The 25,741-nt window shown below is 46.0% G+C and overlaps 1 protein-coding gene across 2 annotated transcripts in view; it reads right to left on the bottom strand.

Annotated features, from left to right (window-relative positions):
* Window positions 1-25,741, bottom strand: part of LOC129843393 (contactin-2-like) — a 108,963-nt gene that overhangs the window by 9,220 nt on the left and 74,002 nt on the right. For both annotated transcript variants that reach the window (XM_055912108.1, XM_055912102.1), the window contains 17 exons: window positions 24,314-24,442; window positions 8,614-8,755; window positions 8,319-8,491; window positions 7,928-8,023; window positions 6,907-7,119; window positions 6,542-6,644; window positions 6,025-6,206; window positions 4,946-5,082; window positions 4,658-4,787; window positions 4,379-4,529; window positions 3,767-3,894; window positions 3,415-3,590; window positions 2,174-2,294; window positions 1,749-1,907; window positions 1,417-1,637; window positions 895-1,129; window positions 577-692 (listed from right to left, as the gene is read on the bottom strand). In XM_055912108.1, the coding sequence (XP_055768083.1) occupies window positions 577-692; window positions 895-1,129; window positions 1,417-1,637; window positions 1,749-1,907; window positions 2,174-2,294; window positions 3,415-3,590; window positions 3,767-3,894; window positions 4,379-4,529; window positions 4,658-4,787; window positions 4,946-5,082; window positions 6,025-6,206; window positions 6,542-6,644; window positions 6,907-7,119; window positions 7,928-8,023; window positions 8,319-8,491; window positions 8,614-8,755; window positions 24,314-24,371 (2,541 nt within the window). In that variant the 5' untranslated portion in view covers window positions 24,372-24,442. The remainder of the gene's footprint in view (window positions 1-576; window positions 693-894; window positions 1,130-1,416; window positions 1,638-1,748; window positions 1,908-2,173; window positions 2,295-3,414; window positions 3,591-3,766; window positions 3,895-4,378; window positions 4,530-4,657; window positions 4,788-4,945; window positions 5,083-6,024; window positions 6,207-6,541; window positions 6,645-6,906; window positions 7,120-7,927; window positions 8,024-8,318; window positions 8,492-8,613; window positions 8,756-24,313; window positions 24,443-25,741) is intronic.

The following is a 25,741-nucleotide window of genomic DNA, read 5'->3' as shown; positions in this document are numbered from 1 at the left end:
ATGTAAGCATTTTGTTATCTCTTAAACAGTTTCCTTTTAAATGTGTACAATGAACAATAACTAGATTAAAGAGCAAAGTTTCCTCCAGCTGCCCTGTCATAACATTAATGACTCATACTTTGACTCTCCCATTTTTCACCCTCAGGGCCATCATGATAACCAACCATCAGACCTAATCTGCCTGGCGACGGACAAAAACATGCTGATCCCAACCAAATAACACATCAAATAAATGAATAAAACCTTTATTAGTCGGGGGATATAAGATATCAAGGCTGAGGAGATGAGGTGAGGTCATCTCCAGGGCAGTGTCACTTTTGCCTCAGGATGGTAATAGCACCATAGCTGTTACCTCAGTTACCTTTCACACCAGTACTGACTGGTTCAGACTGGTTTGAACCTGAAGTCTAGATATGCGTCCCAAATTGCATGCTATTCCCTTTATAATGCACAACTTTCGACCAGGGCCCATTGCTTGTCACATTGTTAGGGGTAAATACACATGTCGGGGTATATCGTATGATATATTTCATGGTATATGTATATGTTCATGTGTATGTTGTGCAGGTCCTTAACCTCGTAACCTCTGAGGATGCCATTGGCGCTGAGGTGTTGGACCGGGTCCCACGACACCTGCATCTCGAATGCCGTCAGAGCCGTGGCGTTGATCCTCGAGGGCGCCACCGTGGGCTCTGCATGGAGGGGCAGGGGTCAGAGGTCAGGCGTGAAAATAGGGTTGAGGATTATATCCAACACACACAAGTACGATAAACACAGTGAACAAATGTGGTTGGTAACTTCATTTAGTTTTTTGTGTTTTTGTTCGCCCTCTTGTGGCAATGTAGCATAATGTTCCTCATCCTTCTTGTATAACCCAGATCTGTTCTGACTCACCCTCCTCTGCAGAGTGCACCAGGGCGATCTGGCTGAAGGGACCCTCTCCTTTACGGTTGTAGGCTTTGATCTTCACCTCAAACGGGCAGTAGGGGGACAGGCTCTGGTTGGAGTACACGTAGCGAGACGACTCCACGTTGGAAACACGCTCCACCACCCACGTCGGAGTGTTCCGCTTCCGGAATGCCAGGATGTAGCCAAAGCCATCTCCATTCTGGTACTCTCTGGCCATGGGCTGGGATCAGATTCAAACAAAACTTCATGTCAACTTTGACAAAGCTCTCCATCTAACTCTCTCTCTAAAGTGCGCACACACACACACACACACACACACACACACACACACACACACACACACACACACACACACACACACACACACACACACACACACACACACACACACACACACACACACACACACACACACACACACACACACACACACACACACACACACACACACACACACACACACACACACTCAGGCACACGTACACATACACAGACAGACACACTTACGGTCCAGGTGATGATGAGTTCGTTGCGGTCTCCTCCTCCTCCACCTAGTCCACTAGGGGCAACTGTGGGAGCTGCTTGCTGGGTGCGTACGGTGTGAGAGGACATGCTAGGCTCTCCACTACCCAGGATGTTACTGGCGATGACCTGGAACTCATAGTCCATCCAGGGCAACAGGCCAACCACACGAGCCGATTCAGCATTCCCTTCAATGTTAGATGGGTCTGTGGGGGGGGGGGGGGAGTATGGGGAGAGGGAGAGGTCAGGGACTGATTAATTGATACAAAAACATACATTCATACGCACGTGTGCACACACAACGGTGGTCCTCTCACCTGTCCTCATCGTCCTCCATCTGGATGACAGTGGGGAGCAACCCATGATGACATACTTCCCGATGGGGCTGTGGTTGTCATAGCCACGACTCCACCGCAGCTCCGCCGACGTCTCAGCAACGTTCTTCACCACTAAACCACCAGGAGGTCCCGGGGGGCCTGAGGAGAGACCGTTGGAGAATGCTTAGTCAGGACATTTATCCAACTTCCTTCATCTACATGCAACTACAAATCCTCACCCAGAAAGTAGTGGACGGAGCTCATTGTGGCCTGGGGATGAAGAGGATTACGCAAGTAAGTAATTAAGTAAAAATCCTCATAAAATGTAGAATCGAAATCCTGCAATGCTGTAACACAAACATTTCATGAGGACGACCATCATAGAAAAAGGACAGGTTAATTGTTGTGATATGATCGGGTTTTACCTCTGACCACCAGTTTAGCGGAGGCTGAGGCGCTGTCCACCACGGTCTGAGCTGTACAGCTGTATGTACCTGCCTGACTCAGCTGACCACTCACTATCAACAGATCACCTATGGTCTCCTTCTGTTAGAGAGAAAGAAAGACAGGGAGAGAGAGAAAGACAGACAGAGAGAGAGAGAAAGACAGACAGAAAGAGACAGACAGAGACAGAGAGAGAGAGAAAGAAAGACAGAAAGAGACAGAGAAAGAAAGACAGAAGGAGACAAACAGACAGAAAGAGAGAGACAGAGAAAGAAAGACAGAAAGAGACAAAGAGACAGAAAGAGGGAGACAGAGAGACAGACAACGCAAGTTAGAGAAAGAAAAAGAGAGAGAGAGAGAGAGAGAGAGAGAGAGAGAGAGAGAGAGAGAGAGAGAGAGAGAGAGAGAGAGAGAGAGAGAGAGAGAGAGAGAGAGAGAGAGAGAGAGAGAGAGAGAGAGAGAGAGAGAGAGAGAGAGAGAGAGAGAGAGAGAGAGAGAGAGAGAGAGAGAGAGAGAGAGAGAGAGAGAGAGAGAGAGAGAGAGAGAGAGAGAGAGAGAGAGAGAGAGCTTGTTCAGAATTAGAGACATACTCAGTAATTAGAGACATGGTCTGTCTGATACAGAGAAACAAGCCAGGTATTCAGTATTCATATAATCACAGTTTCACAGCAGTACTGAAAGAAATTTTAATTCAAATGAAATTCAATTATATCCAACACTCTGCTTTGAAAGTCTATCCCATTATAAGACGACTCCAGTGACAGTGAAATTATAGTGCTGACCATAATTTGTTTGGGTCAGGATTATAAACTCTAATCCCCAGTAAACCGAGGGGCATGGAAAACGGCAATGTCACATCATCAACATGGAAGTGTTTCATCAGCAAGACGTGAACAGTAGGGTGTGACTCTGCACATTAAATGGATAGTTTCCTTGATATGGTCTGCAATTTAGATTGAAATGAGGCATTTATCTGACTAATGTCTTGTAAATACACCCTGCTTAATGGTTATTTTCATTAACCCTACTATTCACTCAAAAAATCATATTAAATGTCATTTTGATTAAAAAAATTATGTGTTATTCAATTTAGTTTGATTCAATTTCAAACGGTTTGATTGAAAATAACCCCAAATGAACCTGTGGATTCTTTTTGCCTTATTCATCATTACGCACACCCATTCCTGCAGTGGTACATTCTACTGTGGCCTGACTAACTCACCCCCTCCACACGGTGGTACGGTCCGGCGGGGTCCTCCAGGTCCAGCATAGCTCCATTATGAGCCCAGGTGAAGGTGAGGTCCATGGTGGGGTCATGTGACGCGTGACACTGCAGCGTGACGTTCTCTTCCTGGTTGATGTCAGCGTTGGAGGGAGCTAGGGTGATCTTAGTGGCATCTGGTGAAGGAGAAAGCGAAGGAGGAGAGTAGGGGAGGAGTGACACTGTCTTAAAACTACACAGGTGTTTCAGTGGGCCAGTGTGTGTGTACACGTGTGAAAGAATGTGCATGCCATGTGTGTGCAAATGTGTGTGTTTTTTGTGTATGTATGTGTGCATCCATGCTTTTGTGTACCTCTAACTGACAGGTGTCCAGTGCTGTTGGCCTTGCCCAAGTAGTTCTCAGCAAAACAGGTGTACTTCCCCTCATCTGCCCTGCTGATGTTGTGGATCCACAGGATCCCATCTGGAGTCACTGTCACCCTGGGATTAGAAGCAGGAAACGTAATCTTTATTATCTCAAATGTTTTCATGTGTTTGCAGTTTGCACTTGTTGTTTGGTGGGAGTATTGGACAAAATCGAAGCTAAAACATGAGACACTTTTCATTCAGATCACATTTATCTTTAAATCTCCATTTTACATTTACACACACACACACACACACACACACACACACACACACACACACACCCACCCACCCACCCACCCACCCACCCACCCACCCACCCACCCACCCACACACACACACACACACACACACACACACACACACACACACACACACACACACACACACACACACACACACACACACACACACACACACACACACACACACACACACACACACACACACACACACACACACACACAAGAACTGTTGAGGCTTTCTGAATCAAGCCTTAGTAAGTCTGAATCTAAGGTTAAAGTGAGGTTCAGGGTCAGGTGTGTGTTTGTGCGTGTACCTGCTATTGTTGGTGAGGAGCTCAGTGCCACGGCTCCAGAACAGGGTAGGTTTTGGGGCGGCTCGCGGCCGACACTCCAACATCACCTGCCCCCCTCGGGCTGCTGGGACCAACCTCCTCACCGGGTTGGAGCGGAAGTCTGGGGCCTGGACTGGAGACCACAACACAGGGGAGAGAACAGGGAGATAGAGAGGTTAGAACTCGGGTGTTAAGTTGCATTTCTCTTGGGCTGCAGTGTTTACGGGGTTTGGTTTTAACCCTTGAACCCTGACCTCTCACCTTGCACCCTCAGTTCGGCGTTGGAGTAGATGGTGTCGTGTTTGTTTTCAGCCACACACTGATACATCCCAGAATCCTCCAGTGCCAGGTTGATGACCTTCAGACGACCCCCATTGACCTCCACTCGGTCCTGATGTCAGAGGGATGGATGGAGAGATAGAGGAATGGATGGAAGGAGATATAGGAAAATTAATAGGGAGGGGGAAAAACATCACATAAGGGAGGAGAGAGACGAGCGATATGGGCTTGTGTGTCTATGTGTACGTGTGTGTGTGTGTGTGTATATACCTGTGTGTTAAGGGGCTGTCCATTACGTAACCAGCGTATGGAGGGTCTTGGTTTGCCAGCAGCCACACAGGTCCAGTGCAGTTCTGAACTGATCTCCACCTCAGAGTCACTCATCACCTGCAGCCACTCTGGCTGGGCTGAAGGGACCAAACAGATAAACGGACAAGTTCACAGACAAATTCAGGTATATTCGTATGGTTCTGATGGTCATATAATGGTGATATTCAGGGGGAACAGGGTTTCAGACTTGCTGCTGGATACTACACTGAACAAAAACATAAACGCAACATGTAATGTGTTGGTCCCGTGTTTCATGAGCGGAAATAAAAGATCCCAGAAATGTATCATATGCACAAAAGGCTATTTTCTCTCAAATGTTGTGCACAAATTTGTTTACATCCTGTTAGTTGAGCATTTCTCCTTTGCCAAGATAATCCATCCAGTTGACAGGTGTGGCATATCAAGAAGCTGATTAAATGGCATGATCATTACACAGGTGCACCTTGTGCTGGGTAAAATAAAAGGTCACTCTAAAATGTGCAGTTTTGTCACACAACACAATGCCACAGATGTCTCAAGTTTTGAGGGAGCGTGCAATTGGCATGCTGACTGCAGGAATGTCCACCAGAGCTGTTGCCAGAAAATGTAATGTTAATTTCTTTACCATAAGCCACACTCAGACCACGTGTAACCACGCCAGCTGAGAACCTCCACATCCGGCTTCTTCACCAGTGGGATTGTCTGAGACCAGCCACCCGGACAGCTGATGAAACTGTGGGTTTGCATAACCAAAGAATTTCTGCACAAACTGTCAGACACCGTCTCAGGGAAGCTCATCTCGTGCTTGTTATCCTCACCAGGGTCTTCACCTGACTGCAGTTCAGAGTCGTAACTGACTTCAGTGGGCAAATGCTCACCTTCGTTGACCACTGGCACGCTGGAGAAGTGTAAACTGTAACTCAATAAAATCTTTGAAATTGTTTCATGTTTCGTATATATTTTTGTTCAGTGTAGATCAGGTTATGAGGAATGTAAGCTTTGTTGTTTTGGGCTTGTGTGTGTTTGTGTCTCTACCCTACCTTGCACGTTGATGCGTCCCTGCTGTGTGTCACGGCCCTCAGAGTTGTAGGCCTCACACTCGTACACTCCCTCGTCATGGAAGGTCACCTCAGGCAGAGTGAGGATGGGTCCCTCTGCACTGGCCCCGGCCTTAGACGGCAACAGACCATCCACCTTCCTCCAACGCAACTTTGGGACAGGACTAAGGCGACGGAAAGGACGCAGTGGGGGATAAAGAGGGAGAGAGGCATGGGCAGAAGGAGGGGGATGTAAAGGAGACAGAGGAAATGGGAGGAGGGAGAGGCAAGAAGGGGAATGCAGGGAGAGAGTGTGTGGATACAGAAGAAATACAACAAATCCTGTATATAGATTGCTTACATACTTTGTGTTCTTCTTCTTTTTATTTCTCATGTGTTTTTGTTCTATCTTGTTATTTTTAGTATTAAATTGCTATTGATTACTGCATTGCTGGTGTTAAAGCTTGCAAGTTGGAGATATTTTAACAATATGGGACAATAACATGGATCAGGGACTTACTTTCCGTAGGCAAAGCATTCCAGCTGGGTGGTGTGTCCTGCCAGGGCGTAGGTCTCTGCTGGAAAACGCACTTTGATAGCAGGAGCTGACCTCCTGGCATTGGCTGTGGTTAATAGAGAGGGCATGTCAACAACAGAGAAAATGGCTGATACATGGCTACACCTGCGCTTCAAGTCTCCCCTCTTAGAGGAGAAATATACAGCACTGTATTCTCTGTAGTTCCTTGTCAGTTGAAATGTCAAAAGCTTTTCAAAGCTGCACAATTACCGTGTAAAAGTAACTGAGTACTTGAATAGACCTTTTCTCTCCACACACACACACACACACGCACACACGCACACGCACGCACACACACACTCCTGTACCGTCTGGCTGCACGGTGAGCTGGTTGGCCTTGCTGAAGGTACTCTTGGTACTGATGTCCATGTCGATGGTGGTGAAGCAAAAGTAGCTTGCTGTATCGTTAGGCTCCGCCTTGGCCAGGTACAGGTTGCCCGTTACCTGGGAGACGAACCACCGACCCCCGTCAGGCTTCACGAAGCTGGGGAAGTCGTTAACGAACCAGCGGTAGGACAGCGCTAACGAGAGGAGAAGGGGACAGAAAGCGAGAGAAAGGAGAGAGACTTAATCAATGTGCCATAAATAGGGGCTTATCAATGAAAACATTCCACAAACTAGTTCAAGGGAGCACTCAGAGAGGAAGCAGAGATTGGACAAAAAGGCTTGTCAACAGTTCTTACCCCCAAGCCATAAGACTCCTGAACAGGTAATCAAATAGCTACCAGGACTATTTGCATCTCTGTTTATCATATATGCATAGTCACTTTAACTATACATTCATGTACATACTACCTCAATTGGCCCGACCAACCAGTGCTCCCGCACATTGTCTAACCGGGCTATCTGCATTGTGTCCCACCCACCACCCACCAACCCCTCTTTTACGCTACTGCTACTCTCTGTTCATCATATATGCATAGTCACTTTAACCATATCTACATGTACATACTACCTCAATCAGCCCGACTAACCAGTGTCTGTATGTAACCTCACTACTTTTATAGCCTCGCTACTGTATGTAGCCTCGCTACTGTATTTTTACTGTTGTTTTTATTCCTTTACTTACCTATTGTTCACCTAATACCTTTTTTGCACTACTGGTTAGAGCCTGTAAGTAAGCATTTCACTGTAAGGTCTGCACCTGTTGTATTCGGCGCACATGACAAACAAACTTTGATTTGATTTTGATTTGATTTGATTTGATTTGATTTGGTGTGTGTGTGTGTGTGTGTGTGTGTGTGTGTGTGTGTGTGTGTGTGTGTGTGTGTGTGTGTGTGTGTGTGTGTGTGTGTGTGTGTGTGTGTGTGTGTGTGTGTGTGTGTGTACCTGGGTAGTGGGCGGGGGCCTGACAGGCCAGGAAGGCACCTGCACCTTCGTACACTGTCTTTGGGCTCTGCCCTTCCCCAGAGAAGTCATGGAGGTCTAGAAAAACAGTAAAGAAGGATATCACAAGAAGAAAGAAAACAAACTACACAAAACAATGGAGAAAAAAAACTCAATTAAACCCAGTCAAGAGTACCACAAGACGAAAGTGTACTTCTCACTGAGCAATTTCTTCTTTTCACTATATAAACCAATCAATGGAATGAAATGAGATCCACACAAAATTGAGTTTGATGAGCAACAACGGGGATCCAATACGTCTTGATTAATATGCATCAACACAGAGAATGGTAAATACATAAATATAAATAAATGAATAAATGAATGTACTCACAGCCGAATTTGAGATTGGCGACGCGGCTGAGTATGGTGCCACAGCGGTTCATGGCCAGACACTGGTAGGAGCCTCCGTCACTGCCGTACTGGGGACCACTGATCACCAGGTTACCGGCTACCAGTGTATACCGGGGGTCCCCTACCGGGACATTCGTACCATTCACATGCCACCTACCGGACAGGGAGGGGAAGAAGTCACATAACGCTGTAGAGATGAGCACTTAGTACCTGTACTACCTCTTTGATGACTGCTTCTCTGATGTGTGTGTGTGTGTGCATATGTTTGTTGTTACCTGTACGTAGCAGCAGGGCTGGCTCTAGCCTGGCAGCTGAGAGTAACTGTTCCCTTACTGAGACCCTCTGGGTAAACCACACTGCTGGGCTGCTCCTCAAACACTGGCCCACTGTCATGACCCGTTATGCACACGTCCCCGCCTGTCAACACACACATACACAAAATCAGAATGACCAACCACCCAATTTCCTACTACCAGCCCCTTCCAATCAATCAGGATTTAGAGTAAACAATTAGATTCCCGAGTTCTTTAAGGGTCTTTCCCTTTTCAAACTGTATTCGACTGAAACTGTGTTGTACTGCGGCTGTTGAAAGACACTCACATTTCAAAACAACTTGTTCTGTATCACTACAACATATTTTTTCTTAATCAAATGGGAAGGGAGCATCCCCAAAACACCATGTATCACCATTCAGAAATTCAGTTAGAGGTAAATACGAGTTTCATCTGTGCTTTGGGAAGCCAAAGTCAGAAAATGTGGAATTGTCTAATTGAATGAGAAATGTTCACAAATTACAGTGGAAGTATTTGATTTAATGTAATCTAATCCATTTTAATCTCATCTAAATAATGTACTCTGGGATGGTGTTGAGATGGCCTGTTTTCCCCTATTCCCTGTTCCCCTGACAGAAAACCCATAATTATGTGTTCATGTCTCAGAGATGTGTGTGCGCATGTGACTGTGAAACAGGAGTTGTGCAGGCGAGCATTATGGTAAAACAACCATCTGCACTAAAAGTGGGAGTGAGATCCAAAGGGTGGGAATCTGGAGGGGATACAGGCTGTCAGGGGCAATACTGTTCGGTACTACAGTGATGAAGAGAGAAAGAGGAGAGGGAATTAAATGGGGAGAGGACATAGAGGTGAAGAGTGAAAAGAGATTGAGTGTCGGGGTGGCTAGAGGGAGGAGAGGCGCGGGTAAAGGTGGAGAGGGGGAGGAACAGAGGGGAGTAGAAGGGTGGAGGGGTGCAGAGAGAGAGAGATGAGAGAAGCAGAAGGTGCAGGAGAAACAGCCGGTTGGAACAGACAGCTAGCTATTCTCCAGGTACACAGAGAATCTGTCCATGTTATACAGCGCAAATTGGGTTAGAGACGCCTCATGAACATATGGGAATCTAATGCTGAATCCTCGTGGCACAAAAAGTGTGTGCGAGAGAGAGGGAAAGAGGGAGGGAGGAAAAAAGAGATAAAAGAAAGAGATGGTATTTGTGCACATGAGCGTGTGTGTGTGTGTGTGTGTGCGTGCGTGCGTGCGTGCGTGCGAGAGAAAGTGAGCTCTTAAAGTCCCAGTGCAGTCAAAAACGGTGAGGTTGGAATAATACTGTAACATTTTGACAATTATGATAATACCCTTTTAGTGTAAGAGTTGTTTAAAACGGCACTTTAAATGTCAGTCTGTTTTGGTGGGATGCGTGGGCTTGCGTGGGCTTGCCTGGTGACAGCACCAGGCAGTACAAGTTAATAGACCAATAACAAAGAGAGAGTTTCAAAACTCTCTGCCAATAACAGCACATTTTCTGGTATTTTTGTTTGTTTTCAATTAAAATGGTCAAAAGGAAATCACAGTAAGGTACTTCAATTATTACCCAGAAAGGATTTGATATTGTGATAAAAAATAGCTGCATTGGACCTTTAAATCTGGGGCAGTGAGAGACACACAGGCTGTTTGGGGACTCTCTAATCAGTCTCTCCTCTCTCTGGGTGTTTGCTATGCTGGGGTGCTAGGATGCTGTGTGTGTGTGTGTGTGTGTGTGTGTGTGTGTGTGTGTGTGTGTGTGTGTGTGTGTGTGTGTGTGTGTGTGTGTGTGTGTGTGTGTGTGTGTGTGTGTGTGTGTGTGTGTGTGTGTGTGTGTGTGTGTGTGTGTGTGTGTGTGTGTGTGTGTGTGTGTGTATGGATGGATGGGAACTGCAATCCCCCAACCATACAGAAGATACATTTCCAAATCATTTCATACCCTGGAAACATCCCAACCTAACAGTGCTGCATGTTAGAAACCTGCCATACAAACCACTGTTTGTGTTTATTTTGAGGTGTGGCAATGAGAGAAGACAATGAGTATCTCTCAATATCTAAATATCAAATCATTTCAACTCTCGCTCTCTCTCTCTACTGCACCTGCTGTCTCGACCTCTGAATGCTCGGCTATGAAAAGCCAACTGACATTTACTCCTTAGGTGGTGACCTGTTGCACCCTCTACAACCATTGTGATTATGATTTGACCCTGCTGGTCATCTAAGAACGTTTGATGAACGATCTGGCCTTTAATGGCCAATTACTCATATAATCTCTACCCGGCACAGCCAGAAGAGGGCTACCCCTCGGAGCCTGGTTCCTCTCTAGGTTTCTATTTAGCTTACTGTTTGTCTAGGGAGTTTTTCCTAGCCACTGTGCTTCTACATCTGCATTGCTTGCTCTTTGGAGTTTTAGGCTGGGTATGTTTATAAGCACTTTGACATCTGCTGAATGTAAAAAGGGCTTTATAAAATACAGTTGATTGATTGATTGATTGATTGAAAGTATAGGCCCATTTTTTAACAGTAACAAAACAGAATAACCTGAGGTAGGCTAACTATGAACATCCCAACCAAACAGACCAACAGTTCTATATGGTCAGATAAATTCAATGTTCTTGTTGTGTCCTTGCGTGTGTCTGTGTGTGGGGTCGTATGTGTACTGGTTTTCCTACATTCTCAGGAGCCCAATCTTATAACATTTCACCTGAAAGAATAATTATTCTACGGTGTAGATCCTTTCGCAAATTGCTTGATCTGCTGCTCCATCAATGGAAATTTGACAGGTAAGCTTGCATGCATGATACAGGCTATGATTTTTTTTAGCTAGCTAAATAAGCTATTTTAATGACCGTTTACAAATGTGATTAAGTCATACAACTATCACACCCATGCATATTATTTAAAAAGACACTGATATTCAAGATAACATACAGTGCATCGGAAAGTATTCAGACCCCTTGACTTTTTCCACATTTTGTTATGTAACAGCCTTATACGAAAATGCATTAAATTATTTTATTTCCCTCAATCTACACACAATATCCCATAATGACAAAGCAAAAAAAGGTTTTTAGAAATGTTTGCAAATGTATTAAAATTAACACTGAAATACCACATTTACATAAGCATTCAGACCCTTTACTAAGTACATTCTTGAAGCACCATTCTTCTCTGCAGATCCTCTCAAGCTCTGTCAGGTTGGATGGAGAGCGTCGCTGCACAACGATTTTCAGGTCTCTCCAGAGATGTTCGATCGGGTTCAAGTCCAGGCTCTGGCTGGGCCACTCAAGGATATTCAGAGACTTGTCACGAAGCCATTCCTGAGTTGTCTTGGCTGTGTGCTTACGGTCGTTGTCTTGTTGGATGGTGAACCTTCACCCCAGTCTGAGGTCCTGAGCAAGTTTTCGTCAAGGACCTCTCTGTATTTTGCTCCGTTCATCTTTCCTCTCGATCTTGACTAGACTCCTAGTTCCTGCTGCTGAAAAACATCTCCACAGCATGATGCTGCCACCACCATGCTTCACCGTAGGGATGTTGCCAGGTTTCCTTCAGACGTGACACTTGGCATTCAGGCCAAAGAGTTCAATCTTGGTTTCATCAGACCAGAGAATCTTGTTTCTCCTGGTCAGAGAGTCCTTTAAGTGCCTTTTTGGCAAACTCCAAGCTGGCTGTCATCTGCCTTTTACTGAGGAGAGGTTTCCATCTTGCCACTCTACCAATAAGGCCTGATTGGTGGAGTAATGCAGAGATGGTTGTCCTTCTGGAAGGCTTTCCAATCTCCAAGGGAGAAAGAGTGACCATAGGGTTCTTGGTCACCTCCCTGGCCAAGGCCCTTCTCCCACGATTGCTCAGTTTGGCCGGGTAGCCAGCTCTAGGAATAGTCTTGGTGGTTCGACATTTCTTCCATTTAAGAATGATGGAGGCCAATGATGGGAAACTTCAATGGTGCAGAAATGTTTTGGCACCCTTCCCCAGATCTGTGCCTCGACACAATCCTGTCTCGGAGCTCTACGGACAATTTGTTTGACCTCATGGCTTGGTTTTTGCTCTGACACGCACTGTAAACTGTTGGACCTTCTATAGACAGGTGTGTGCCTTTTCAACTCATGTCCAATCAATTGAACTTAACACAAGTGGACTCCAATCAAGTTGTAGAAACATCAAGGGAATCGATGGAAACAGTATGCACCGGAGCTCAATTTCAAGTCTCATAGCAAAGGTCTGAATACTTATACCTTATTAATACATCTGTTTTTAATGCTAATGTAACATGCATTGGATACAAAACAAACACTGGCATGTGATAAAGTATAACATGTCCAATATAATTACATAAATGCATATCTAAACAGGAATACACACACACACACACACACACACACACACACACACACACACACACACACACACACACACACACACACACACACACACACACACACACACACACACACACACACACACACACACACACACACACACACTATAAACTGCATTGTAATATTATTGATGCTTTTATCTCTCCTTGCAGTGGCTTAGACAAATGAACTGCAATCACTGGATGCCCAAGCTTCAAAACAAGAAACGTGTTGAGGCATTTACACTTGTAATTTTAGAGTAAATGTTAACATTTATATTGGTTTTCCTGTATATGTGCATGAGTTCTAAAAACACAGTCCATTGTACAAAATAAGTAATTCCCAAGTGAGGGACATCTCATGGCTTGTTCAGTACATTAGGGCACATTTTGTCACAGGTTTTTTTATACACGGGACAGGAGTTTACAGGTTTTTGTTCCAGCCCTTCACTAACAGCTCATTCAACTACTTGTGGTCTAAATTGAAGACTTGCACACTGTGCAAATCACATCTTTATTTTAGAATGAGCTTAATATATTACAATGTCCTGACAAATGTGGATGATGAATTATAACCAGGTTTCCATTCAGTGTTTTTATGCAAGTTTTTATTTATTTTTATTTCACCTTTATTTAACCAGGTAGGCAAGTTGAGAACACATTCTCATTTACAATTGCGACCTGGCCAAGATAAAGCAAAGCAGTTCGACACATACAACAACACAGAGTTACACATGGAGTAAAACAAACATACAGTCAATAATTGTCATGTTTTGTCTTTGATCATCATGTCTTGTCCCTGTGCTTCCCTCTGCTGGTCTTATTAGGTTCTTTCCCTCTTTCTATCCCTCTCTCTCCTCCTCCCTCTCTCCCTCTCCCGCTCTCTCTCTCTATCGTTCCGTTCCTGCTCCCAGCTGTTTCTCATTCTCCTAACGACCTCATTTACTCTTTCACACCTGTCCCCTATTTTGCCCTCTGATTAGAGTCCCTATTTCTCCCTCTGTTTTCCGCTTCTGTCCTTGTCGGATTCTTGTTTGATGTTTGCTGTTCTGTGTCCTTGTTCCGCCCTGTCGTGTTTTTGCCTTCTTCAGATGCTGCGTGTGAGCAGGTGTCTATGTCAGCTACGGCCTGTGCCTTCCTGAAGCGACCTGCAGTCTGTGGTCGCGTCTCCAGTCGTTCCTCTCTACTGACGAGAGGATTTCAGTTTCCTGTTTTGGATTTACCTTTGATAATATCCAGGAGAATCATTGTTTGTTTAAGACTGGAATAAAGACTCTGTTTCTATTACGTCGCGTTTGGGTCCTCATTCACCAGCATAACAGAAGGATCCGACCAGTAATGGACCCAGCGACTACGGATTCTCTCAACACTGCCGTCAAGATCCAGGGGGCAATGCTCGGCAGACACGAGCAGGAATTGTCTGCTGCTCGTCATGCCGTTGAGACCCTGGCCGCTCAGGTCTCCGATCTCTCAGGACAGTTTCAGAGTCTTCGTCTCGTACCACCAGCTACTTCCTGGTCTTCCGAGTCTCCGGAACCTAGGGTTAATAATCCACCATGTTACTCTGGGCAGCCCACTGAGTGTCGCTCCTTTCTCACCCAGTGTGATATTGTGTTCTCTCTCCAGCCCAACACATACTCTGGAGAGAGAGCTCGGATCGCTTACGTCATATCACTCCTTACTAGTCGGGCTCGGGAGTGGGGCACAGCTATCTGGGAGGCAAGGGCTGAGTGTTCTAACGTTTATCAGAACTTTAAGGAGGAGATGATACGGGTCTTTGATCGTTCAGTTTTTGGGAAGGAGGCTTCCAGGGGTCTGGCTTCCCTATGTCAAGGTGATCGATCCATAACGGATTACTCTATAGAGTTTCGTACTCTTGCTGCATCCAGTGACTGGAACGAGCCGGCGTTGCTCGCTCGTTTTCTGGAGGGACTCCACGCTGAGGTTAAGGATGAGATTCTCTCCCGGGAGGTTCCTTCCAGCGTGGACTCTTTGATTGCTCTCGCCATCCGCATAGAACGACGGGTAGATCTTCGTCACCGAGCTCGTGGAAGAGAGCTCGCGTTAACGGGGTTTCCCTTCTCCGCATCTCAACCATCTTCTCTCATCGGCTCAGAGACTGAACCCATGCAGCTGGGAGGTATTCACATCTCGACTAAGGAGAGGGAACGGAGAATCACCAACCGCCTTTGCTTCTATTGCGGTGCTGCTGGACATTTTGTCATGTCATGTCCAGTTAAAGGCCAGAGCTCATCAGTAAGCGGAGGGCTACTGGTGAGCGCTACTACTCAGGTCTCTCCATCAAGATCCTGTACTACCTTGTCGGTCCATCTACGCTGGACCGGGTCGGCTGCTTCCTGCAGTGCCTTGATAGACTCTGGGGCTGAGGGTTGTTTTATGGACGAAGCATGGGCTCGGAAACATGACATTCCTCTCAGAGAGTTAGGGAGGCTCACACCCATGTTCGCCTTAGATGGTAGTCCTCTCCCCAGTATCAGATGTGAGACACTACCTTTAACCCTCACAGTATCTGGTAACCACAGTGAGACCATTTCTTTTTTGATTTTTCGTTCACCTGTTACACCTGTTGTTTTGGGTCATCCCTGGTTAGTATGTCATAATCCTTCTATTAATTGGTCTAGTAATTCTATCCTATCCTGGAACGTTTCTTGTCATGTGAAGTGTTTAATGTCTGCTATCCCTCCTGTTCCTTCTGTCCCCTCTACTCAGGAGGAACCTGGTGATGTGACAGGAGTGCCGGAGGAATATCAGGATCTACGCACGGTCTTCAGTCGGTCCAGAGCCAACTCTCTTCCTCCTCACCGGTCGTATGATTGTTGTATTGATCTCCTTCCGGGGACCACTCCCCCTCGGGGTAGACTATTCTCTCTGTCGGCTCCCGAACGTAAGGCTCTCGAGGATTATCTGTCTGCTGAAGGCATTCAGATGGATTCCGCTAAGGTCCAGGCTGTCAGCGATTGGCCCGTTCCTAAGTCACGTGTCGAGTTACAGCGCTTTCTCGGTTTTGCTAATTTCTATCGGCGTTTCATTCGTAATTTCGGTCAAGTGGCTGCCCCTCTCACAGCTCTGACTTCTGTCAAGTCTTGCTTTAAGTGGTCCGGTTCCGCCCAGGGAGCTTTTGATCTCCTCAAGAAGCGTTTTACATCCGCCCCTATCCTTGTTACTCCTGACGTCACTAAACAATTCATTGTCGAGGTTGACGCTTCAGAGGTGGGCGTGGGAGCCATTCTGTCCCAGCGCTTCCAGTCTGACGATAAGGTCCATCCTTGCACTTACTTTTCTCATCGCTTGTCGCCATCGGAACGCAACTATGATGTGGGTAACCGCGAACTGCTCGCCATCCGCTTAGCCTTAGGCGAATGGCGACAGTGGTTGGAGGGGGCGACCGTTCCTTTTGTCGTTTGGACTGACCATAAGAACCTTGAGTACATCTGTTCTGCCAAACGACTTAATGCACGTCAAGCTCGTTGGGCATTGTTTTTCGCTCGTTTCGAGTTCGAGATTTCCTATCGTCCGGGAAATAAGAACACCAAGCCTGATGCTTTATCCCGTCTCTTTAGTTCTCCTGTGGTTTCTACCGAACCCGAGGGGATTCTCCCTGAAGGGCGTGTTGTCGGGTTGACTGTGTGGGGAATTGAGAGACAGGTAAAGCAAGCACTCACTCACACTGCGTCGCCGCGCGCTTGTCCTAGTAACCTTCTGTTCGTTCCTGTCTCTACTCGTCTGGCTGTTCTTCAGTGGGCTCATTCTGCCAAGTTAGCTGGCCACCCCGGCGTTCGGGGTACGCTTGCTTCTATTCGCCAGCGGTTTTGGTGGCCTACTCAGGAGCGGGACACGCGCCGTTTCGTGGCTGCTTGTTCGGACTGCGCGCAGATTAAGTCAGGTAACTCTCCTCCTGCCGGTCGTCTCAGACCGCTTCCCATTCCTTCTCGTTCATGTTCTCACATCGCCTTAGACTTTATTACCGGTCTGCCTTCGTCTGCGGGGAGGACTGTGAGATCCGCCAATAAACGTAGGATTAAGAGTCCTAGGTATTGTCGCGGTCAGAGAGTGTGGCTTTCCACTCGTAACCTTTCCCTTACGACAGCTTCTCGCAAGTTGACGCCGCGGTTCATTGGTCCGTTCCGTGTCTCTCAGGTCGTTAATCCTGTCGCTGTGCGACTGCTTCTTCCGCGACATCTTCGTCGCGTCCACCCTGTCTTCCATGTCTCTTGTGTCAAGCCTTTTCTTCGCGCCCCCGTTCATCTTCCCTCCCCCCCCCCCGTCCTTGTCGAGGGCACACCTATTTACAAGGTACGGAAGATCATGGACATGCGTTCTCGGGGACGTGGTCACCAGTACTTAGTGGATTGGGAGGGTTACGGTCCTGAGGAGAGGAGTTGGGTTCCATCTCGGGACGTGCTGGACCGTTCGTTGATTGATGATTTCCTTCGTTGCCGCCAGGGTTCCTCCTCGAGTGCGCCAGGAGGCGCTCGGTGAGTGGGGGGGTACTGTCATGTTTTGTCTTTGATCATCATGTCTTGTCCCTGTGCTTCCCTCTGCTGGTCTTATTAGGTTCTTTCCCTCTTTCTATCCCTCTCTCTCCTCCTCCCTCTCTCCCTCTCCCGCTCTCTCTCTCTATCGTTCCGTTCCTGCTCCCAGCTGTTTCTCATTCTCCTAACGACCTCATTTACTCTTTCACACCTGTCCCCTATTTTGCCCTCTGATTAGAGTCCCTATTTCTCCCTCTGTTTTCCGCTTCTGTCCTTGTCGGATTCTTGTTTGATGTTTGCTGTTCTGTGTCCTTGTTCCGCCCTGTCGTGTTTTTGCCTTCTTCAGATGCTGCGTGTGAGCAGGTGTCTATGTCAGCTACGGCCTGTGCCTTCCTGAAGCGACCTGCAGTCTGTGGTCGCGTCTCCAGTCGTTCCTCTCTACTGACGAGAGGATTTCAGTTTCCTGTTTTGGATTTACCTTTGATAATATCCAGGAGAATCATTGTTTGTTTAAGACTGGAATAAAGACTCTGTTTCTATTACGTCGCTTTTGGGTCCTCATTCATCAGCATAACAATAATACAGTAGAAAAATAAGTCTATATACAATGTGAGCAAGTGAGGTGAGATAAGGGAGGTAAAGGCAAAAAAAAGGCCATGGTGGCGAAGTAAATACAATACAGCAAGTAAAACACTGGAATGGTTGATTTGCAGTGGAAGAATGTGCAAAGTAGAGATAGAAATAATGGGGTGCAAAGGAGCAAAATAAATAAATAAAAAATACAGTAAGGAAAGAGGTAGTTGTTTGGGCTAAATTATAGATGGGCTATGTACAGGTGCAGTAATCTATGAGCTGCTCTGACAGCTGGTGCTTAAAGCTAGTGAGGGAGATACGTGTTTCCAGTTTCAGAGATTTTTGTAGTTCGTTCCAGTCATTGGGAGCAGAGAACTGGAAGGAGAGGCAGCCAAAGGAAGAATTGGTTTTGGGGGTGACCAGAGAGATATACCTGCTGGAGCGTGTGCTACAGGTGGGTGTTGCTATGGTGACCAGCGAGCTGAGAAAAGGGGGACTTTACCTAGCAGGGTCTTGTAGATGACCTGAAGCCAGTGGGTTTGGCGATGAGTATGAAGCGAGGGCCAGCCAACGAGAGTATACAGGTCGCAGTGGTGGGTAGTATATGGGGCTTTGGTGACAAAACGGATGGCACTGTGATAAACTGCATCCAATTTATTGAGTAGGGTATTGGAGGCTATTTTGTAAATGACATCACCGAAGTCGAGGATTGGTAGGATGGTCAGTTTTACAAGGGTATGTTTGGCAGCATGAGTGAAGGATGCTTTGTTGCGGAATAGGAAGCCAATTCTAGATTTAACTGTGGATTGGAGATGTTTGATGTGAGTCTGGAAGGAGAGTTTACAGTCTAACCAGACACCTAGGTATTTGTAGTTGTCCACATATTCTAAGTCAGAGCCGTCCAGAGTAGTGATGTTGGACAGGCGGGCAGGTGCAGGCAGAGATCGGTTGAAGAGCATGCATTTAGTTTTACTTGTATTTAAGAGCAATTGGAGGCCACGGAAGGAGAGTTGTATGGCATTGAAGCTCGCCTGGAGGGTTGTTAACACAGTGTCCAAAGAAGGGCCAGAAGTATACAGAATGGTGTCGTCTGCGTAGAGGTGGATCAGAGAATCACCAGCAGCAGGAGCGACATCATTGATGTATACAGAGAAGAGAGTCGGTCCAAGAATTGAACCCTGTGGCACCCCCATAGAGACTGCCAGAGGCCCGGACAACAGACCCTTCGATTTGACACACTGAACTCTATCAGAGAAGTAGTTGGTGAACCAGGCGAGGCAATCATTTTAGAAACCAAGGCTGTCGAGTCTGCCGATGAGGATGTGGTGATTGACAGAGTCGAAAGCCTTGGCCAGGTCAATGAATACAGCTGCACAGTATTGTTTCTTATCGATGGCGGTTAAGATATCGTTTAGGACCTTGAGCGTGGCTGTGGTGCACCCATGACCAGCTCTGAAACCAGATTGCATAGCGGAGAAGGTATGGTGGGATTCAAAATGGTCTGTAATCTGTTTGTTGACTTGGCTTTCGAAGACCTTAGAAAGGCAGGGTAGGATAGATATAGGTCTGTAGCAGTTTGGGTCAAGAGTGTCCCCCCCTTTGAAGAGGGGGATGACCGCAGCTGCTTTCCAATCTTTGGGAATCTCAGACGACACGAAAGAGAGGTTGAACAGGCTAGTAATAGGGGTTGCAAAAATTTTGGCAGATAATTTTAGAAAGAGACGGTCCAGATTGTCTAGCCCGGCTGATTTGTAGGGGTCCAGATTTTGCAGCTCTTTTAGAGCATCAGCTGACTGGATTTGGGAGAAGGAGAAATGGGGAAGGCTTGGGCGAGTAGCTGTGGGGATGCAGTGCTGTTGACCGGGGTAGGGGTAGCCAGGTGGAAAGCATGGCCAGCCGTAGAAAAAGGCTTATTGAAATTTTCAATTATAGTGGATTTGTCGGTGGTGACAGTGTTTCCTATCTTCAGTGCAGTGGGCAGCTGGGAGGAGATGTTCTTATTCTCCATGGACTTTACAGTGTCCCAGAACTTTTTTGAGTTTGTGTTGCAGGAAGCAAATTTCTGCTTGAAAAAGCTAGCCTTGGCTTTTCTAACTGCCTGTGTATATTGGTTTCTAGCTTCCCTGAAAAGTTGCATATCACGGGGGCTGTTCGATGCTAATGCAGAACGCCATAGGATGTTTTTGTGTTTGTTAAGGGCAGTCAGGTCTGGAGAGAAACAAGGGCTATATCTGTTCCTGGTTCTAAATTTCTTGAATGGGGCATGCTAATTTAAGATGGTGAGGAAGGCATTTAAAAAAAATAACCAGGCATCCTCTACTGACGGGATGAGATCAATATCCTTCCAGGATACCCCGGCCAGGTCGATTAGAAAGGCCTGCTCGCTGAAGTGTTTCAGGGAGCGTTTGACAGTGATGAGTGGAGGTCGTTTGACCGCTGACCCATTACGGATGCAGGCAATGAGGCAGTGATCGCTGAGATCTTGGTTGAAAACAGCAGAGGTGTATTTAGAGGGCAAGTTGGTTAGGATGATATCTATGAGGGTGCCCGTGTTTACGGCTTTGGGGTGGTACCTGGTAGGTTCATTGATCATTTGTGTAAGATTGAGGGCATCAAGCTTAGATTGTAGGATGGCTGAGGTGTTAAGCATGTTCCAGTTTAGGTCACCTAGCAGCACAAGCTCTGAAAATAGATGGGGGGCAATCAGTTCACATATGGTGTCCAGAGCACAGCTGGGGACAGAGGGTGGTCTATAGTAGGCGGCAACGCTGAGAGACTTGTTTTTAGAGAGGTGGATTTTTAAAAGTAGAAGTTAGAAGTTCAATTTGTTTTGGAACAGACCTGGATAGTAGGACAGAACTCTGCAGGCTACCTTTGCAGTAGATTGCAACACAGCCCCCTTTGGCCGTTCTATCTTGTCTGAAAATGTTGTAGTTAGGGATGAAAATGTCAGAATTTTTGATGGTCTTCCTAAGCCAGGATTCAGACACGGCTAAAACATCCGGGTTAGCAGAGTGTGCTAAAGCAGTGAATAAAACAAACTTAGGGAGGAGGCTTCTAATGTTAACATCCATGAAACCAAGGCTATTACGGTTACAGAAGTCATCAAAAGAGAGCGCCTGGGGAATAGGAGTGGAGCTAGGCACTGCAGAGCCTGGATTCACCTCTACATCACCAGAGGAACAGAGGAGGAGTAGGATAAGGGTACGGCTAAAAGCTATGAGAATTTGTCGTCTAGAAAAGAGAGTAAAAGGACGTTTCTGGGGGCGATAAAAGTAAAGAATGTTGGGGGAGAAAATGGCACGATAGGCCTGATGGAAACTGCAAATGTTGAATTTCTTTATTTTTGCCGACAGTGGACGGTTTTGACAGCATCTTCCAACTTCCTGGGGACCTGCAACATTTTTACATTTCGACTTGAATCTCTGGAGTGATCTCTTGTGTAGGTAGGTGTGTTTGAAATTCAGCTCAATTGAATAGAGCATTTTTTTTCTTCAAAATGTGTCTATTGGGACATGTTTCAGTATGTGTTTGGCGTTGTATGTGATTGTCTGTGTATGTTATTCACTTCTTGTTTACTGAGCATTGAAAGTTAACACATACTACGTGTCAAAGTGTGTCCATTGGGATGCATGAGTGTGTGTGTCTGTTTCTGGGTTTCTGTGGCATTGCATCTTTTGCCAGAGTATGTATGTATACTCAGCAAAAAAATAAAAACGTCTTCTCTCTGTCAACTGCGTTTATTTTCAGCAAACTTAACATGTGTAAATATTTGTATGAACATAACAAGATTCAACAACTGAGACATAAACTGAACAAGTTCCACAGACATGTGACTGACAGAAATTGTAATAAGCACACACAATAATGTGTCCTTGAACAAAGAGGGGGGGTCAAAATCAAAAGTAACAGTCAGTAAGTATCTGGTGTGGCCACCAGCTGCATTAAGTACTGCAGTGCATCTCCTCCTCATGGACTGCACCAGATTTGCCAGTCTTTGCTGTGAGATGTTACCACACTCTTCCACCAAGGCATCTGCAAGTTCTCTAACATTTATGGGGGGAATGGCCCTAGCCCTCATCCACCGATCCAACAGGTCCCAGACGTGCTCAATGTGATTGAGTTACGGGCTCTTCGCTGGCCATGGCAGAACACTGACATTCCTGTCTTGCAGGAAATCACGCACAGAAAGAGCAGTATGGCTGGTGGCATTGTCATGCTGGAGGGTCATGTCAGGATGAGGCTGCAGGAAGGGTACCACATGAGGGAGAAGGATGTCTTCCCTGTAACACACAGCATTAAGATTGCCTGCAATGACAACAAGTTCAGTCCAATGATGCTGTGACACAACGCCCCAGACCATGACGGACCCTCTCCAGAGTACAGGCCTTGGTGTAACGCTCATTCCTTCGACGATAAAAGCGAATCCGACCATCACCCCTGGTGAGACAAAACCGCGACTCGTCGGTGAAGAGCACTTTTTGCCAGTCCTGTCTGATCCAGCGACGGTGGGTTTGTGCCCACAGGTGACATTGTTGCCGGTGATGTCTTGTGAGGACCTGCATTACAACAGGCCTACAAGCCCTCAGTCCAGCCTCTCTCAACCTATTGCGGACAGTCTGAGCACTGATGGAGGGATTGTGCGTTCCAGGTGTAAATCGGGCAGTTGTTGTAGCCATCCTGTATCTGTCCCGCAGGTGTATTGTTCCGTTGTACCGATCCTGTGTAGGTGTTGTTACACGTGGTCTGCCACTACGAGGACGATCAGCTGTTTGTCTGGTCTCCCTGTAGCGCTGTCTTAGGCGTCTCACAGTACGAACATTGCAATTTATTGCCTGGCCACATTTGCAGTCCTCATGCCTCCTTGCAGCATGCCTAAGGCACGTTCACGCAGATGATGAGGGACCCTAGGCATCTTTCTTTTGGTGTTTTTCCAGAATCAGTAGAAAAAAGGCCTCTTTAGTGTCCTAAATTTTTATAACTGTGACTTTAATTGCCTACCGTCTGTAAGCTGTTAGTGTCTTAACGACCATTCCACAGGTCCATGTTCATTAATTGTTTATGGTTCATTGAACAAGCATGGGAAACAGTGTTTAAACCCTTTACAATGAAGATCTGTGAAGTTATTTGGATTTTTATGAATTATCTTTGAAAGACAGGGTCCTGAAAAAGGGACGTTTAATTTTTTACTGAGTTTATGTATGTGTGACTCCTCATTCATGTTGAGTATTGATTAATACTATACTACGTTTTGTTTGTACTGTGTGTGTGTGTGTGTGTGTGTGTGTGTGTGTGTGTGTGTGTGTGTGTGTGTGTGTGTGTGTGTGTGTGTGTGTGTGTGTGTGTGTGTGTGTGTGTGTGTGTGTGTGTGTGTGTGTGTGTGTGTGATTCACTTCATCAACAGTCCAACGGAGCATTGATGAGGCTAATAATTACAATTTCATGGACTGTGTGCTGTCCACAGGGATTGACTATGCGTAACTGCACATTTGGCAACAGTGGAAAATCTTGTTCATTTGAACAAAGGAACGCTACACCATCTTCATCTATCATTCATGAGATCGCTGAATTATTTCAACTCTGTCGTCAAATAAAAAAAGAAAATAAAAAAATGGAATCCCTTGTGCCCGCTGGTCTAAAATAACAACATGAAATTTTAATCTGGCCTGAAGCCCCCCAGAGGCGCAGAACCCTTACTTTTGGTTCTCCAGACACACACTCAACCCTCAAACCCACCCAAGGCACACCAAACCATCAATCTGATAAGATGCATGGTCATGTTGAGTGTGTGTACGTGTCTGGAGTGAGAGGCAGTGGGGGATAGGGAAGCACAATAACTGAAAGAGGTTGCATGTGGGTGGGAGAGGGAGATTTTAATAACAACGACTGATATAGTGGATGTGTTCATATTGATGGGGAAGTAGCCTGGAGCTGAAGTCCATCCTAATTTACTAGTCAATTCAGGAAGTGAACAGCACTTTTATGGAAATGTCATTTTATCCAATTCACCATCCAGGACTGACAGTAGCCACATTCCTTGGTAGTATTGAAAGATTCGAACTAATGGAGTGGACGTGAGAGGAGATCTGACAGTAAGTGGTGATGTGAGGAGGAACGGAACTGACATTGGAACATAGGGTAAGGAGAATAAAAGAGTAAAGGGAGGAGAGGGAAATAGAGAAGACAGGAGGAGATGAGTGGAGAGGAGGGAGGGTAAACAGAATATATAACAAAAAGAGAGAGAGAGGGAGAACTTACCGACAGCGTAGCTCAGAGCTAAAGAGCTGAGGCTCAACAGAATCAGCAAACGCACCATTCTCACGCTCAGATCAGAACTGAACCGGATCAGAACCACACCAGGAGGAAGGAGAAGAGGCTTATCAGTGCCTGTGAAGAACAAAAAGAAATACAGATTTATTCCTGGTTGAACTACAAGGCTAGCTCTCCATTGCTAACACATGATCTACTGTATAAGCAGCCACACTCTATTTTACTAAACATCCTCACAGTACAGGGTCTCTAATGTCTGTGGACTGAAGCAATGTGTAACACTACAGCTGGGGTTTGTCCAAACGGCACACTATTCCATAAATCAAATCAAATCAAATGTATTTATATAGCCCTTCTTACATCAGCTGATATCTCAAAGTGCTGTACAGAAACCCAGCCTAAAACCCCAAACAGCAAGCAATGCAGGTGTAGAAGCACGGTGGCTAGGAAAAACTCCCTAGAAAGGCCAAAACCTAGGAAGAAACCTAGAGAGGAACCAGGCTATGAGGGGTGGCCAGTCCTCTTCTGGCTGTGCCGGGTGGAGATTATAACAGAACATGGCCAAGATGTTCAAATGTTCATAAATGACCAGCATGGTCAAATAATAATAATCGCAGTAGTTGTCGAGGGTGCAGCAAGTCAGCACCTCAGGAGTAAATGTCAGTTGGCTTTTCATAGCCGATCATTAAGAGTATCTCTACCGCTCCTGCTGTCCAATACATAGTGCATTACTTTTGACCAGAGCCTTATGGGCCTCGGTCAAAAGTAGAGTGCTATATAAGCAGTAGGGTGCCATTTGACACGCTACGTATGCTCCAGTGGCCTTCTCTCTTCAATAGCTATATCTCCCGCTGCCTTTCACACACCCAGGTGACTATCTTCCCCCGCTCTACTTCAGGTTACATTACAGAATAAACACTATAGCCTAAGGTAGATAGACAAACAGATAGTATGGGTCATTCTTGGTACACAGCATTGCAATTATCGCTCTCTGGCAATGTGAAAAAGCAGCTTGCGGGAAAAATGGGCGAGGTAAGAGCATTCGCAGTGTTTTAAGCTGGATTTTTGTTGAGCTTAAATACATCGTATTGCTCTTAAATATATCGTAGTGCTCTTACGTTCAATGTATGACTCTTTCACAAGGTGCAAACAGAACAACTCCTTGACAATGTCTTCTCTGACCTTCTTATATTCCCTCCCTCTTTCTCTTACCCTCCTCTCCTTTCCTGTCTCGTTTTCTCTCTCTCAGCTGGAAATGATGGCCAAACACTCACTAAAAACACTTCCACCTAATCTAAAATCCGCATTGCATGGCAAAAAATAACTTAATAAAAAGACAATAGTCTAACACGATCGTGGGAATCAATGAGAAAGTTCCCATTCATGAAGTGTTTTATTCTCTTCAAATCCAATAGG

This window comes from Salvelinus fontinalis, chromosome 3, assembly GCF_029448725.1.
Source record: "Salvelinus fontinalis isolate EN_2023a chromosome 3, ASM2944872v1, whole genome shotgun sequence".
Classification (NCBI taxonomy): domain Eukaryota; kingdom Metazoa; phylum Chordata; class Actinopteri; order Salmoniformes; family Salmonidae; genus Salvelinus; species Salvelinus fontinalis.
Note: the sequence above shows the minus strand (reverse complement) of the source record. Positions and strands in the feature narration are given on the sequence as shown.